The 17,267-nt window shown below is 39.2% G+C and overlaps 1 protein-coding gene across 3 annotated transcripts in view; it reads left to right on the top strand.

The window, feature by feature from the left end:
- The first annotated feature begins 437 nt into the window (after positions 1-437).
- The window catches only part of CEP85L (centrosomal protein 85 like), an 86,032-nt gene continuing 69,202 nt past the window's right edge, over positions 438-17,267 (top strand). For 2 of the 3 annotated variants that reach the window (XM_036316208.1, XM_036316207.1), the window contains exons 1-2: positions 438-748; positions 12,896-13,057. In XM_036316208.1, coding sequence (XP_036172101.1) covers positions 676-748; positions 12,896-13,057 — 235 coding nt within the window. In that variant the 5' untranslated portion in view covers positions 438-675. The remainder of the gene's footprint in view (positions 749-12,895; positions 13,058-17,267) is intronic. The other variant, XM_036316209.1, reaches the window with a different exon arrangement.

The raw sequence follows: 17,267 nt of genomic DNA, 5'->3' as shown, positions 1-17,267 counted from the left end.
CGAGAGGTGCCCTGCAGGGCCTCGGGGATTACCCAAGGGAGGGGGTGGCTGAAGATGGGGTCCCGGGCCCCGTTAACGCCTTTTTCTTATCTCGCAGGGCACGGAGATGGGGAAGGAGGGATGCAGCTAGCGGGTAGGGCTGACCTATTCCAGCAAGACCCAGGGAATACCCATCGCGACCCGCACGCAGTCGAGCCCCGCACGCAGTCCCGCCCCGCGCGCCCCGCACGCCTTATGTAAGCGCCGAGGCCCCTCCCCTCCGGGCCCCGCCCCGAGGCCCCGCCCCCGGCCCTCCAGGCCCCGCCCCCGGCCCAGCTCCGGCCCCGGCCCCGCGGGCGGAGGGGGCGGAGAGAAGCAGCCGCTGCAACTTCGCGTGGAGCCGCGGAGCGTGGGCTCAGCCGGACGCCGAGCCGCCGCCGCCGCGGAGCCGCCGCGTCCCCGGCCCGGGCCCCAGTCCCGCCGGCTCGGCATGGCCCCCGCCGCCGCCGCGGCGCATCCGGCCCCCGCGCCCGCCGCTCGCCGCTGAGCAGCCGTTATCAGCCCGCCCTCCGCCCGGCCGCCGCGGCCCAGGCTGCGCGCAAGTTTCCGCCGCGTGAGGAGCGGGAGGCGAAGGCGGGGAGAACGGACGCGGGGAATCGGGCGCCCCCAGCCCGCCGGCCCTCCCGCCCGCCCGCGATGTGGGGGCGCTTCCTGGCCCCGGAGGCCGGCGGCCGAGACAGCCCGGGCGGAGCCCGCAGCTTCCCGGCGGGTGAGTAACGGGACCGTCCCCGGGCTGGGGTGGGGGTCGCGGCCGCGCGCTGCGCTTGGGGACCCGCCGCCCCCTCCCTGCCCGGGCCTGGCCTCCCGCCGCCGGCTCCCCGACGCCGCCCAGCGCCCGCCCGCCCCCGCCCCCCGGGCTGACATCCCCGGCCCTGCCCGCGGCATCGCGGCCCCCACGGCGAGCTCGCCGGGACTCTTCGGTTGGCTTTGTTGTCCATCCTCCTCCCTTCCCCTCGTGGGGTGTGTGGCGGGCGTGGATAACGGGGCTCACGGGGACCCGAGCGGGAAGGTCGCTGCGACCGTGATGCGGCGGCGGCGGCGTCTGGGGGCGCGCTCGGGGGGCGCTGAGCCCACGCCCGCGGCCGCCGCTTTAGGCGCGTTTGGGGGTGGGGGCGCTGCTGGTGATGCCCTCGCCGCAAGTGACCCCTGAGGGGAGTCAGCCCCGCGCTGCAACACGGTGACCGCCCCGCATCCCTCTCGGAGTCGGGGATGCCACACGCTCCGCAGGAGCCGGTGCATCCTGGAGCAATGAGGGTGTGAATCCGTTTGCAAGCCTTTTGCATCTCCCTTTCCCCTTCAGGGTAGTTTGGGGGTTTGCCGGCTTGGGTGTATGAAGGGAGCTGTTTGGGTCGGACAGCCATTTCATGCCAGCATCGCTCAGAAGTTGCATAGGAGCTGCCAAATCAGGATAAATCTTACCCCAATTTGGGATTTTAAAAAAAAAGAAAAAGGCTAGGGTAGCCTGTGACAAGTTGTCTGAAGTTGACAGGTCCTCCAGGCCCTTTAATCTTAATTGAATTTTTAACCCCTTTGAGAAGCTGAAAGTTATATGGACCCTTTATTCAGAAAGAAACTTCGTATGTACATACACACTCCCCCCCTCCCCCCACTATTTTAGGTGGTTCTAGGACTCCTACTAAGTAACCCTGTTCCATAAAATGTTTGCGCTCAACTTGTGTAACTGACATTTTTGTATACCTTTTTCAAAGCTATTTGCAAAACAAAAAAGCAGAAGCAGCATTTGGAAGTGGCTTTTCTTTTCTTTTTTTTTTTTTTTTTTGCTGGTAGTAGTTTCTGCTATTTAAAAAGTATTGAATACAAACTCAGAAGATTGCTAATTAAAATGTCAAATAATGCAATTCCATGACAAATGGAAATTGTGTATATATTCAAGGTGTACTACTTGATGTTTTCATATGTATACATTGTGAAATGACTTCCACAATCAAACTAGTTATCATATTCATCACCTCAGTTTTTTGTTTTGTTTTGTTTTGTATTTTGGTGTATGGTGAGGACACTTAAGATCTACCTACCCTCTTAGCAAATTTCCATCATACTATACAGTATTGTTAACTGTAGTCAACATACTATATATTATACCTAAATACGCATACATTTTATAACCCAGGGTTAGATCTGAAATTATCTCGTTAAATTTGATCATGCAACACTTTTAGAAAGAATAGTAAAAAAATATAAATAGGGAATTATTTTCTCTAAAATGCATAATGTTTGTATACATAATAGAGGAGACAGCTGTTGAGAAGTTTCTGATGCTTACCGAATATTTACAATCCTGAAATCAAAGTAACTCAAGTGAGAAGACATTTCTTTATCCCTAATGGGCTGGAGGGAGTCTTTCAATTATGTGTACATGTCAAAAGCCATCTGAAATGTTTTTGTGACTTAACCTCTTAAAGTTTATTTGTAATAATAACATGTTTAGTGGTATAATGTCATCCAAGCATTGTATCAATTTTCCCATTGTTATATCTATGATAGAAAACTACCATAGTGCTTAGAAGTTCAGTGACTAAAGCTTTGAGATTATACTGCAGTCTCTAAATCTTTGCTGTGGCAAAGAATATAGAAGAAGATACTTTATAAATCTACCCAAGTTTAAGGAATTTGGACACGATTGCTTTACAAAGCATATATTTTATCTCAGCTTTGATATTGTTGGTAAGTCAGGACTTGCCTTTCCAATAAAAATTTTTTCAGCTGTATGCTGGTAATTGACTACTTTTATAGTAATAGTGATGACAATATTTATGTTTCTTTATTCTGTTCTTGAGCAAACAAATATTAAAATTATTTTTTATTTAGTTTAAAAAAGTTATACATTTAGATGAAAAACTGTGTGGTTTCTTTAGCAAATGAGCAGATGGTTAAGGTCAAGATAATGACCTCTTAATTGATTCATGTAGGGATCTTTTTCTGTTTCTGAGAATTTGAAGAAAATTCATAGTTTTTGAAATATTGTCCAGTACATCTTTTGACTAACTTGAGTGATTTTACAGTTTTTCTGAAAACAAAGAGAACCAGTCTTCTGATTCAATGTGTCAGCAATCATTTTGGTCCTGAGTGCCAGTGGGAAGAGATGGATAAATAATTTCTGCTATTTAAATAAATTTATCTCAGTATGTGGGTTAATTCTAAAATTAGTTTGTTTATACAAATATGTAACTAAAGGGAAACCTAAAGGAATTATAGAACTAGTGTTCTAAAAAACTGGAGGACACTTTCTTTTTAAAGCAGGGGTCCTCAGACTTTTTAAACATGGGGCCAGTTCACTGTCCCTCAGACCGTTGGAGGGCTGGACTATAGTTTAAAAAAAACTATGAACAAATTCCTATGCACACTGCACATCTTATTTTGAAGTAAAAAAAAAAAACGGGAACAAATACAATGTTTGTATTTGCATGTGGCCCGTGGGCTGTAGTTTGAGGACCCCTGTTTTAAAGTAATGCCAGTAAAAACAAATAGAAATAATGTGTGGTTTGGAAAATACTGAACTTTTGACCTTTGCTTTAGGATTTAACTTTGTTTTGGCTTTACCAACAATATTTCAGCTTTATAGAGTAACTGTGTTATAAATTAAAATAAGATAAACATTTTCTATATTTCTGTACAATCACAGACCTTCCCCCTTTTTTCTCTATTGCCTTGACAAGTATGGTTAAAAAAAAAGGCTAATTTTAAGTAGAATGCGTGGTTTGTCTTTATGCATTTGTTTGATTTTTCGAGAACAACCTATTCAAAATGTACAGTAGTGCCAAAGTTGGAAGGATGGATGCATTTCCTTTAGGTGTTAAAAATCTAGTATGATATAGAGCTATTTTGAGTACTTATACTTAGTTATATTGAATTTGTTCCTTTTTGTAAGTCATACTTTAAAAATATTAATATATTCATGTGGCGGCAGGATATGCCAGTTTCAAGTTAAAAGTAAAATGTTATAGAAACACTTACGTCATCTGAAGGAGTGTCACTTGTTCAGTGCCTCCAGCTTTTAAATCTACCTTTCCCTAGTTCAGTGGTTCTCAACCTTCTCGCCGTTTAAATACTACAGTTGCTCATGTTGTGACTCAATCCTAAAATTATTTTCGTTGCTACTTCATAACTGCAATGTTGCTACTGTTATGAATCGTAATGTAAATATCTGATATGCAGGATGGTCTTAGGCGACCCCTGTGAAAGGGTCGTTCGACCCCCAAAGGGGTCGCGACCCACAGGTTGAGAACCGCTGGCCTAGTTGCTGCATTGCCATAAGGTATTTAGTGATGTCATAATGAGCGTGGTAGCAGTTGGTGTGATCACAGCAAATACTAAAGGTTTCTGCTGTGGTTCTGAATTAGATGGACCTATAAGTACTATGGTAACAATGAAACATAACTCTTTTGCCTAAAGGCCGTTGGACATGTTCTTTTATAATAGGCAGTGGGGGCGTGAGGGCTTCATCTCAACTTCAGTGATGACTTTTGTGAAATGAACTTGATTAGTAATTGAAGCTCTGTCACTTCTTGGCTTGAATGAAGCTAATTTGAGGCCAGGCAATAAATGGTGAGTTGACAACCTCTTTTGTTACACTGTGAATATTTCTGTATGTTGCGGACAGAAAGGCTTTACAGGGCCATGATTTTTCTGACTGGATGAAATGTGTTGTATGTGTACTCGGAGAAAAAGATGAAGACGTGAAGGCTCCTAGGTAGTAGTTTATTGAGTGATAGCTTAATTAGTTCCCTCAAATTGTACATTGAAAAATGGAGAATGTGGTTATCTAGATGATTCCTAAGGCTACAGTGAGATACTCATTATTTTGACTACTTTAAGGATATTCATATTTTACACTGGCAGAATAATATTCTAAAAAGTAGAATTTATTATATAAGGCTATTCATTTTAAGAACAGGAATGATCAACATAAAAAGAGCATGAAATTGCTCTTCGTACTAATATTTTATTTCTAGTATCTATTTTTCTATGATTAAAAAACTCCATTGTTGTTACTTAGCACAGTGCTTGCACTAAGCACGTAGTAAATGTTTGTGAGTGGTAGGCATTGTGCTGGACTCTAAGGATACATTATTGAATAAGAACCATAAGGTCCCAGGTCCCTAAGGGAGCTTACATTGTAGTGGAGATAAATAATCTATAAGTAAACTAACAAGACAATTCGGTTAGTGTTAAGTATACAAAGAAAAGGGAACAGGGTGAGATGGCAGGGGATGGGTAGAGAAACCCGCTTTGGGTAGGCTGGTCAGGGGAGGCCTCTCTGAGGAGGTAACACTGTATTGAGACCTGAAGGATGAGAAGGAGCCAGACCTGAGGGGAGAAGCGTTCTGTACCTGAGGGTACAGAAACAGTTCCATGATGCGAGTGAGATTGGGGAGTTTGAGGAATGTTAAAACCAGAGAGTCTGGAGCATAGTGAGCAGGGATGGGAGGTGAGGGAGGCCTGGTAATGGAAGGCATTGCATGAAGTTTGGATGCTATTCTACATGAGGGGAAGCTACCCATGGGAGGTGACCATTCATTCTTTCACTCAGTACACATTGAGTGCCTGCTATGAGACAGACATTGTTTTATGGACCAGAGAATGAAGCAGGCATTCCTTATCTTTGGTATTTACAGATCTCTCCTGGCTTTTTTTTTTTTGGGGGGGGGAGTGGGGAGGGGTGCGGGGATTGTGGAGGAGTAAGGGAAAGAATAATAGAGAAGCAGGTTAATAGGTCATTGTAGTTAATTATGTGGGAGATGATGGCTGGGATTGGAGTGGTTAGATTGGATTAGGAGAGAAGATGATGTGTTTGGAATATATACTTGAGAAACAAAGCTAACTGAATTTACTGATAGTTTAGAGGTGGTAAATGAGGGAGAGAAGTGTCAAAGATGGTATCTTAATTTTGGCTTCAGTAATTATAATGGATGGTGGTGTCTCCCGAAGTGGGGGAAGGGTGTGAGGAGAATAAGTGGACTAAAGAATTCTATTTTGGCCATGTGATGTTCGGGATGCTTTTTTAGAGGTTCATGTGATAGTTGAGTAGGAAGGTGGGCATACAAGTCTGGAGCTCAGTAAGGACATGGGCGAGGTGGAGGTAGGAATTTTGAGTGTTACCTGTGTGTATTTGGTGTTTAGAGGTGATCACATGGAGAGAGTAGAGAGCAGATAGCAGAGACTGTAGATAATAAGACAGCAGAGGATCAGGCTCTGGGACACTTGATGTTCTGGTCGGGTAGAGGAAGAGGAACCATCCAAAGAGACTGAGGAGGAGAGCTGGTGATGTAAGAGTGTGGTGTTCCAGAAGAGAGGAGCCTGATGGAGAAAGGAGTAATCACTGAAGTCTGTGCTTCCAGGAGGCCATGTAAGATGTCAGAAGAGAATGGAGCAACTTAAAACTGGCGGAGATTAGAGATTCTCTAATCCAACCAGCTGACTTTATTATGGAGAAAGTGATATATAAGGTGGTTACATTACTCTTGTAGAGGCAAAGATTGTGTGTTTACTGACCATGAGAAATACATATTGCCTTGCCATGACATTACTGAAGCTTTTCTGAAGCCTTTTCATTAATACTGAGCATTCCATCTCATTTTAGGAATAATTTACTGAGAAGTTTGACTAGAAATTAAGTTTCTTATTATTGGGGAGATATTTATAAATTTCCTCAACTTATTTTGGGGTGTTAGTTTTAATACACTCCAAAATAAGTTGAAAAAAATTTTTTTAAAATATATTTTATTGATTTTTTACAGAGAGGAAGGGAGAGAGATAGATAGTTAGAAACATCGATGAGAGAGAAACATCGATCAGCTGCCTCCTGCACACCTCCTATTGGGGATGTGCCCGCAACCCAGGTACATGCCCTTGACCGGAATCGAACCTGGGACCTTTCAGTCCGCAAGCCGACGCTCTGTCCACTGAGCCAAACCGGTTTCGGCAATAAGTTGAAATTTAACTAGACCACTATTTGTCTCCATGTACAGAAATTAACTCAACATACATTAAAAAAAACCTAAATACAAGACCTGACACAGTAAATTACATAGAAGAAAACGTATTTACATAGGTACAAAACGTATGGACCTTGGTCTTAAGGAGGATTTTCTGATTTGACCCTAAGGCTAAGGAAGTAAAAGCAGAATTAAATGAATTGGTCTATATCAAACTAAAACGCTTAAACTGCCAACAAAACAAAAAGGCCACCAATGGAATGATAGAAGATATTTGCAAACAACAGCTCTGACAAGGTATCCAAAAATATAAAGAACTCATACAACTCAACACCAAAAAAAGCAAATAATCCAATGAAAATATGGACAGAGGACCGGAACAGGCACTTCTCCCAAGAAGACAGACAAATGACCATCAGATATATGAAAAGATGCTCAACTTCACTATTAGGGAAGTGCAAATCAAAACCACAAGGAGATCCCACCTCTCGTTTGTTAGAATGGCTCATTATCAACAAGACAAGTGGTAAGTGTTGGAGAGGTTGTGGAGAAAAAGGAGCCCTTTCATTCACTGCTGGTGGAAATGTAAACTGGTGCAGCCAACTATGGAAAACGGTGTGGAGCTTCCTCCAGAAATTACAAATAGTTACCGTATGATCCAACAAACCTCTCTTCTGGGTATCTACCTGAGAAATTTTCACATATTATTTGCAAAGATTTATCTGTACCCCAGTGTTCACTGTAGTATTATTCACAGTGACCAAGACATGAAAACAACCGAAGTGTCCTTTGAGAGGTGATTGGATAGAGAAGATGTGGTACATATATACAATGGAACACAACTCAGCCGTAAGAAAAGATGAAATACTGCCATTTGCGACAACATGGATGGATTTTGAGAATATCATGCTATGTGAAATAAGTCAGAAAGTTAAGAACTATATGGTTTTACTCATATGTGAGATAAAAAACTGAAAGCAGCAAGTGAACAAACAAGACGAACAATTAACGGTATGGAGGTTACCAGAGGGAAAGGTTGAGGGGTAGTAAAAGGTAAAGGGGATAAATATATGGTGATGGAAGAAGATTTGACTTTGGGTGGTGGGCACACAATGAAATGTACAGATGATGTATCATACAGTTATACACTTAAAACATATAATTTTATTAACCAATGTCACCCCAATAAATTTAATAACCAAAATTTTTGTTTTAGTTTTTGCCTTTAAATGTATTGTATACAGCACTTAAGTTCCGAGGTATCAGAAAATAAATGGCTAATTGAGAAATAATTGCTAATCTACTCTGCTTCCTTTGGAAGCCGATGCTACATAAATAAAAGTAGCATGTGCAGAATTAGATCTAACAACTTCTTTATTTAGGAAAGTTTCTTTTAATTTTTTCCTGGGTACTGGTAGTACTTCCTTCTTAGTTTTCCCATAATTTGCTACCATGTAGAATATTTTTCTATTAGTTGACATTATTAAATAATTATATTTAAATATATATTAATATTTAATAATTATATTTAAACCCCTCTGGAATACCACTTGGTATACTCCCTCACGCTTGTAGTGGTTGTATTAAAAACTACTTATTAGTTTTTACCATACCTTGTTTTTCCAGTTTATAAACAGAAACAAAGGCTGTGAGAGACTAAATTAAATATGTGGCCCTCATTCCTCATATCTACCAAAGAACTTTTGAATACAGCATTTCATGTAACCAGAAGATAGGGCTTTTTGGCCCGTCACACACTGAAATCAACAGGCATGTAATTTTTTCATAGAAGGAGATAGTCTTATCTGTGTTGGTTGCTACCCTAACTCTTAAATTCCTTGTTTATATAATGAGTACTTGGGGTGAATATTTATTGGTTTGAATTAATACTTTTACTGTGAAAGGTGAACCACTTACCTATCTATCTGACTATTCTTAATTGAGGTAGTTTACACCTCAACCTGAACCAACCTAGTTTGAAGCTCTTCCTTGTTATACTAGAATTGAAAATAGGAAATTCAGAATCACTTCTGAAGAATATAGTTTTATACCTTTAGTAGTAATGTTTTTAAAGTTAGTTACAATAGTTAATGAATGAACTTCCAGATTTTTTTTTAAAATTTAGAAAGCAAAGAATACTAGCTGTCAATTACTTAGAATTCAGTTTAAATCATTAACTGCAAGAAAGCCAATTCCAGTTTGATTGAGATGTAATTGATATATAATATTGTATTAGTTTAAGGTATACAATATAATGATTTGATATATATGTATGTTGCAAAGTGATTACCATAATAAGTTTAGTTGACATGCATCATCAGACATAGTTACACTTTTTTTCTTTATGATGAGAACTTTAGGTTTTACTCTCTTAGCAGCTTTCAATATGCAACACAGCATTGTTAACTATAGTCACCATGCTGTAAATGAATCTCTAGAATTTACTTATCTTTTCACTGGAAGTTTGTGCTTTTTGGCTACTTTTGCCCTTTCCCCCATCCCCTGTCATTGGCAACCACCAGTCTGTTCTCTGTTTTCATGAGTTGGCTTTTTTTAGATTTCACATTTAAGTGTGCTCATGTGGTATTTGTCTCTGTCTGGCATAGTTAAGGTAGCATAATGCCCTCATAATCCATCCATATTGTCAAAAATGGATGCAGGACTTTCTTCTTTTTTTAATGGCTGAATAAACATTACATTTTCTTTATCCATTCATCTGTTGATGACACTTACGTTGCTTCCCTGTCCTGGCTGTTGTAAATAATGCAGTAAAACATGGGGTTTGTGATATCTCTTGTGAGATTTTGTTATATATACCCTGAAGTGAGGATTGTTGGATCATAAGGTAGTTTTATTTTTAGTTACTTGAGGAACTGGAATACAGAAAATAAAGTTTCTTCCATCTTACCTAGAAATCTCCTGTGTAGAGCAGGATTTGCTGTGTTTTTTCCCCCCTTTTTTGGTGGTTATTATTAATATGAATATCTTAAAATGTGTTTTAATTTTACATTTACAATTTTTATTACTTTTTTTGGTCTTTTGATCCTATTAGAGATTGTTTTCCCATGTTTATTTGGAATTTTGGCTATAAACTCCTCAAACCATTTATAATTATTAGTATATTTTTAGCTGCTTTGGAAAATATTTACTGATCTTTAAATAGATACTTAAATGTACACTAGCTCCAGGGATAGTTTAAAATCTCCTGGATTTAAAAATAAACAACAATAACAACCAAAAAAGAAAAAAAGAAAGAAAAGAAAACCTTCTTCTTTTAAATGGAAGACTATTTTTTAGATCTAACTATAAGTCTTTGAGAGTTTTAATTTTATACCATGAACATTTATTGAGTACTCAGTGGTAATAATGACAGCATTTATTGAGACCCTGCCTAACTGTGAAGCTCTGTGCTAGAGACTAAAAAAAGAAAAAAAAAGTTGTTTTTCAGTGTTCCCAGTTTGGTTATGGTGAAGAAAGTCATATACATATGGGTTAATTTAAATTAGTAAATGTTGTGAATAGAATTTTGAATGAGATATTGGGAGAGCACAAAGTAGTAGTTATTTAATACCACCTGGAGGAACCAGAAAACACTGAGAGCAAGCTAATTCTGCATACTGGGACTTATAAAAGGTAGAGGAGGGAAATAGCTGGGAGTCACCAAAGAACCTAATGTGTTTGGAGGCAGTGATCAGGTATGTCTGGCTGTAGAGTGTTTGTAGGGGAGCCGGAATTGGGGAGGTAGGGTTTGCGAAGTTTTAGAAAATGAAGCTTCTAATTGATGAAGAACTTTGCCAAACTTAATGAGTTTGAGTTTTATTTAATATGCAGTAAAGAACCAACAGACCTATGTAAGCAGGAGAATGACGTAAATATGTTGATTTTAAGAAGATAATTCTGATAGTAGCATCGAGGCCGGCTCTGATAGAGTTACTCTAGCAGGAGCTCTTTGCAGTAGTCAAGCCAAAAGGTCTGATCTGTGACAGTGGGGATGGACTGGAGGGCTCTAATTCAGTTGGCACTTCTGCAATGGACTGAACAGTTTCAGAAATAGATTAGATGTGTGGGTTAAGGAAAGGAGATTTTTTTGTTGTATTCCCTGCATTTATTCTTTGTAAGTTAGTTGTACATTAATTTCTATTGATGGTAGAATTGGGCAATTGAAGGCCACTGCTCTGAACTTTGTGCAGAAGTACTGTGTACTTGTTGACATTTCAGAGATGTTAAAATGTGAGATACTAGTATGTGCATCTTATGATGTCATATAAGGGTTAATGTGCTTTGATATTTTCTGTTCAATTCTCTTTTATTTAAAAAGGTTGGTCTCAATCTACTGAATTGGTGATAACCTTCATTTTGGAAAAAAAAAAACCCACTGCAATTTGTATTTATGATTTGTAATATGTATTCAGCTTTTTATGTAAAAATGTAAATCTGCTTTGTCAGTGGTCTTTTTTAAATTTTCTTTTGGCTCAGAGTTGTCATCAAAAAATAAGATTAGTTGTTTTTCTAAATGTAGTTACAGGCATATTAACATATTGTAGAAGACTTGATATTGTATGCATTTTTGCTTCCAATTAAATAAAAGCTTCAGAAACAAAATAAGATATAATAGGTTACTTCTTTTTTAATGTAATCTTTCTATATTTTCATTGTGAATTTTACTACTACTGGGCAGTTAGTAGTCTGTGTAAAAGAATTGAAATTTATATTAAAAAATGTAACATATTGTACTGCCTTCCAAAGAGAAGTTCAAATGTATGCTGTCTTGGGACCTTTGCTATTCTTACAGAAATGCTCTGTCTTTGTTCTAGAGAGAACTGATTTTACACAGTTATTCAGTTGCTTTAATATGATAGGACCTAGGTAAGACTTGATTGTCAGAGTTCACTGAACCTTAAGTTTTTGTTAAGTGCATAGCATATACCTAGAAATTAAGTAGTTCCCCTTTCATTAGCATAGTCATAACTATTATGTGAGAAAATTATCCTTATTATATCACTGGTGAGTATATTTCACAGCTAGTTCTTACTGCTTTGTGATTCTGGATTGACTTGAGTAGAGACAAGACATATTATTCCTTGACTGATGCAGTCAATCTAAAATAAAGATTAGAATGTTATTTTATTCATGACATTTGTTAATTATAATCAGTATTCTAATTACATAAAATATATTGAGTCTTTTTTAAAAGAGGAATATTTAAATGTTAAGACAAATCTGAGTTCAGGCTGGAGGAGATCAACATATAGATAATTCTATCATTTTATTATGTTTTTGTCATTTTGGGAAACCTGAATGAATTGCTTTGTTTTCTTTAAAGTTTGACAAAAATAAGATCATTGTGATAGCCTCATAAACAAATTAATCTAACTCGAAAGGGAAATGTGGTGTTAAACATTTATCGAAAGATAACTGAAGAAATAAAATCAATTAAAATAATCCAAATTAATTTTAAATTTTAAGTGATTAGGATATTGTAGAAAAAAATAGATTTTTTTTGACCTTTCATGAGCATAATCTACTTATATTACCATGCCATATGATTCAGTTAGACTTTATCTGAGCCCCAGTTCTCAGCTAATGCCTGTGTGTGGAATCGCAGATGCCTACCTATCAAATATTCCAGAGCAGAGCAGTTCCAGATAGATAGATGATGTGTTTGATATTTTAAGTAAGAGAACAGTATGTGTTTGAAAGTTCAGATATCTATATGCAGATATCAGAGTCCTTTAGCCAGCATTGAATTCATGTTGAATCTTATCTACCATTGACCTATTTTAACTGTTTTGGGCAGAATATAACTTGATGTGCATTTTTTTTACAAGGTGGAAAAAGATATCTTCTTTCTACTCACAGAAATTATAAATGTGGTAATTTTTGCACATTTTTCTTTGTAGGCCCAGATTATTCTTCATCAGCATGGTTACCTGGTAGTGAATCACTGTGGCAGGCCACAACTGTTCCATCCAGCCATCGAAATAGCCACATCAGGAGACATAGTATAGCTTCTGACAGTGGTGACACTGGCATCGGAACTTCCTGTTCTGACAGCGTGGAAGGTGAGTTAAAATTCTTAGTGTTTTGATACGCCTGTTTGGAGAATGGTTGAGTTGAGAACATTCAAGGGATATGTTTTATTGTTTTAGACCAAGAAATTTAAAAGTAGTGTTTGAATATTTAATGATGTTCAGTGTTGCTATTTTGAATAAATTATAGATTCACATGCAATTTTAAGAAATAATACAGAGATTCCGTGTACCTCTCTCCCCCATGGTTATATTGCCAGGGTCCTGCCCCAGCAGGTCCAGGGGTTCCCCGTAGGTGTGGACGGAGTCGGCGAAGAAGGAATGACATGGGGACAGTGTTCAGTTGATCAGCAGCCTAGCCAGGATCTCCAGCCAGGATCTCCAGCCAAGTTCTGGTCTGGATCTCCAGAGAGGTTCTGCTTCAGATCTCCAGGTTCTCCAGCCAGGTTCTGTAGCCATGTTCCCTCGCTAGGTTCTCCAGCCAGGTTCTGTCCAGGTTCTCCAACCAGGTTCAGTCACCAGGTTCTAGTCAGGTTCTCTTGCCAATTTCTGTAGTCAGGTTCAGTCCAGGATCTTTTGCCATGTTCTCTCCAGTGAAGTTCTTCTGTCTCTAGGTTCTGTGTAGGTTCTGTCTTCTTCCTTCTGTCTTCTGAGTTCTGGCTCTTGCTGTCTTGTTGCATCTGTATTTATACCAGTTGATTCAATCCTATCAATCTCTATTACAAAGGTTAGGGCGTTTCTTATCTTCATTCCAGGGAGTAAAGATTATGTAGCTTAAGCACGATTGTTCGTAGTTAAAGTGATTAATTACCCGCCTGGCACTTAGTTAAGAGGTTTTATTCCCTCCCTAACTTCAGGGGAAAATCCCTACCTGGGGAAACAACCTTTCTCAGAGAGGAGACCTTGGTTAAAACACATAGTGCCAAGAAGGTGAGCAAACATATTAAGAACAGTATGCCATATGTGCCAGGTCCCTTGAAACAGCAAGGATGGACCGGCTCCCGGCATTATATCTTACAAAATTACAGTACAACATCACAACCAGGATATTGAGTTGTTACAGTCCAAATACAAAACATTTCTATCACCAGAGAATACCTAATGTTGTTCACACCCACTTTCCCCTCCTCAACTCCTAGAGACCATGAATCTCCATTTCTATAATTTTGTCATTTCAAGAATGCTGGATAAACACAATCATTCAATATGTAGCCCTTTGGAATTTTTTTTCCCCCCCACTGGAGATTCATCCAGGTGGTTGTGTATATCAATAATTTCTTCCTTTTATAGTTGAGTAGTACTTACATAGCAATGGTGATATTGAATAGACCACATTTTTCTTAACCTTCACCCGCTGAATGACATCTGGATTGTTTCCAGTTTTTTGCTAGTGGGGATAAAGCTGCTCCCAGCATTCATGTATGGGTTTTCGTGTGAACTTACATCTTTGTTTCTCTGTGGTAAATGTCTATGCAATGGCTGGTCATATGGCAGTTGCATGTTTACTTTTTAAAGAAACTGTCACACTATTTTCCAGAGTGACTTTTCCATTTACATCAGTAATGGAAATGGATTAGAATGAGTAACCCAATATTGTCTTTATCCTTGCTAGCATTTGGTAGTTTTCAAATTTTAGCCCATCTGATAGGAATTAAGTGATATCTTATTGTGGTTTTAATTTTCAGCTCTCTCATTAACAGTGTTGAACATTTTCCACATGGTTATTTGCCCTCTGTATTTTCTTTGGTGAAAGATCTCTTCATGTCTTGCTCATGTACTAATTGGATTATTTCCTTTTTTTAGTGTTGAATTTTGAGCGTTCTTTATATACAGGGCGTCCCCAAAATGTATACATACTTTAACAGCTGATAGCTCAATTTTGAAAATGAAATGTATTTTAACAAACACTGCCTTTATACTTATTTATATACAGGGTGTCCCCAAAATGTATGTTTTCCTGGGACACCCTATATTTTAAATACTAATCCTTTGTTGGCTATGTGGTTTGCAAATATTTTCTCCCACTCTGTAGCTTGTCTTTCATTCTCTAACAATGCCTTTTGCAGAGCAAAAGTTTTAAATGTGATGAAGTTAAGTGTGTGTGTTTACATGTTCCCAAGACCACGCTTAGTGTTAGTGATTTGCTAGAAGGAATCACAGAACTCAGAAAAGCTGTTATACTAACGGTTATGATTTGTTACAGCAAAAGGATACAGTTATCAGTCAGCAATAAAAATAGAAGGTAAAGGGCAGGGTCCAGGAGACAACAGTTTGGTCTCTCCCAGTGAAGTTGCATGGACAGTGTTTTACTCTCCCAGCAGTGATGAATTATGCCCATATGGAGCCTTGCTAGGCAAAGTCACCTCGTTCTTGCTGATGATGGTGAATATCCAGATGCTTAGGCCTCCTCTGGCATAACCTGAGTGTGTGTGCATGGTGAGGGTGGGGGACTTTATACCTAAGAGAGATGGACGTTTTGTTTCCCTACTTGACCACCTTTGTTACAGATTGGTAAGGTTCGAAGTCCAGGGTCCCTACTTGGCTTTTGTTGGCATGGGTGGAGGAAGGGCTGCAGTTTTTTCTTTGGCTGTTGTCTGGAGAAGAGTAGCTGCTGTCTGAAAATGTTCAGTCTTGTTAGGCTGCTGCTTTGGTCCATTGACTAGGGAGAGCAGGTTTTGTTGGGACTTTTCTGGGCGGTGCCTTTTGGTTCCTTAGTGTTGCTGATTTTTTCAGCTTCAGTTCTGGAAGTTATGGGGCAAGAAGAAAACCCAGGGAATTTACCACCGTCTTGTTCCTTGGGTCCTGAGGTTCTTAGCCAATTTGCTGCCTTCTTTCCAACTTTTAAAGTCTGTATTTGTTTTATATTATAATGTCCAGGGCTTTTAGTTGTTCTTAGTGGGAAATATAGGGAAGGGTATCTTTTCCATCTAACAATAATTTTTTATGACCATTAACAAAGTCTTGTTTAACTACTGTCATAACTTTGCTAGCAACTACATAGAATCTTAACTTTATTATGGTCTTGTATCTAATATCAGTTGACTAAAACAGGGGTGGGAAGCCTTTTTTCTGCCAAGGGTCATTTGGATATTTATAACATCATTCGCTTAATGTAATTCACGTAATATAAATTTATGTTGCTACGAAAAATGTTCCTGGATTTATTGAATTTCAAAGTTCTGCCTGTGGTTGCTTTGGCAGGGTCAGACCAAATGATTTCATGGGCCTTATACAATGGCCTGCAGGCTGGACGTTCCCCACCCATGATCTAAAACATACAACTTAAGCCCAGCTGGCATGGCTCAGTGGTTGAGTATTGACCTATGAACCAGGAGGTCATGGTTTGATTTTCGGTCAGGGCACATGCCTGGGGTTATGGGCTTGATCTCCAGTGTGGGGCGTGCAGGAGGCAGCCAGTCAATGAATCTCTCATCATTGATGTTTCTGTCTCTCTTCCCCTCTCCCTCTCTGAAAAAATACATTAATAAAAATGTATGTTAAAAAATAAAAATGTAAATTTAATTTTGGAGGTATAGATCAAAGTACATGGAATAGTTTTTATTTAAATTCTGTGGTGCATTGCTTTAAGTAAAGAGTACATCTGTGAAGCAAGTCATCCTCAAACAAACAGAATGTTACTGTCTAGTTAGACCCTTATTGCCCCCTCCCAAAAACCCTTTCTGCTCTTTAGTTCTGTTGGCTGATATTCCAAGTGATGCTCTTTGGACACTGTTAAATCCTCTAAGCATCCTGTGACTCATCTGAAAAGTAACTTGCATTCTTTTTTATTTTAATGTTGTATTTTAATTGTTTAAAAACTTAAAATTCATACATGAATGTAAAGTAACTGAACACAGAATATAAATGCACTATGAATTACAAATATACAGTTTTATAAGGGACCATTATATAAATAGAGATACCTTTCCTTTCTTCTCTAACCTACAGCTTTTAGAGGTTCATTCATTTTTTCACTTAATAAATACTTACTCAGTTATTACTGTGTTTCAAGAACTGCAGAACTGGAAAGAGCAAAATGGAGGAGAGGATTACATCGGAATCTCAGCAGGGATGGGATTTAGGACAGAACAGTATTCTGAAATTGCCATTGGGTGATTTGCTTTTAGCTGTGGTATTTGCAGATTTAAAATACTGCTAAATAAGGGTGTGAGATTTTTACATTTAACAAGAAGTTGAAACACTAATTTAACATTAGCAGCATCACTTTTTTAGCTGTGGTAAT

Source organism: Myotis myotis, unplaced genomic scaffold (genome assembly GCF_014108235.1).
Source record: "Myotis myotis isolate mMyoMyo1 unplaced genomic scaffold, mMyoMyo1.p scaffold_m19_p_7, whole genome shotgun sequence".
Classification (NCBI taxonomy): domain Eukaryota; kingdom Metazoa; phylum Chordata; class Mammalia; order Chiroptera; family Vespertilionidae; genus Myotis; species Myotis myotis.
Note: the sequence above shows the minus strand (reverse complement) of the source record. Positions and strands in the feature narration are given on the sequence as shown.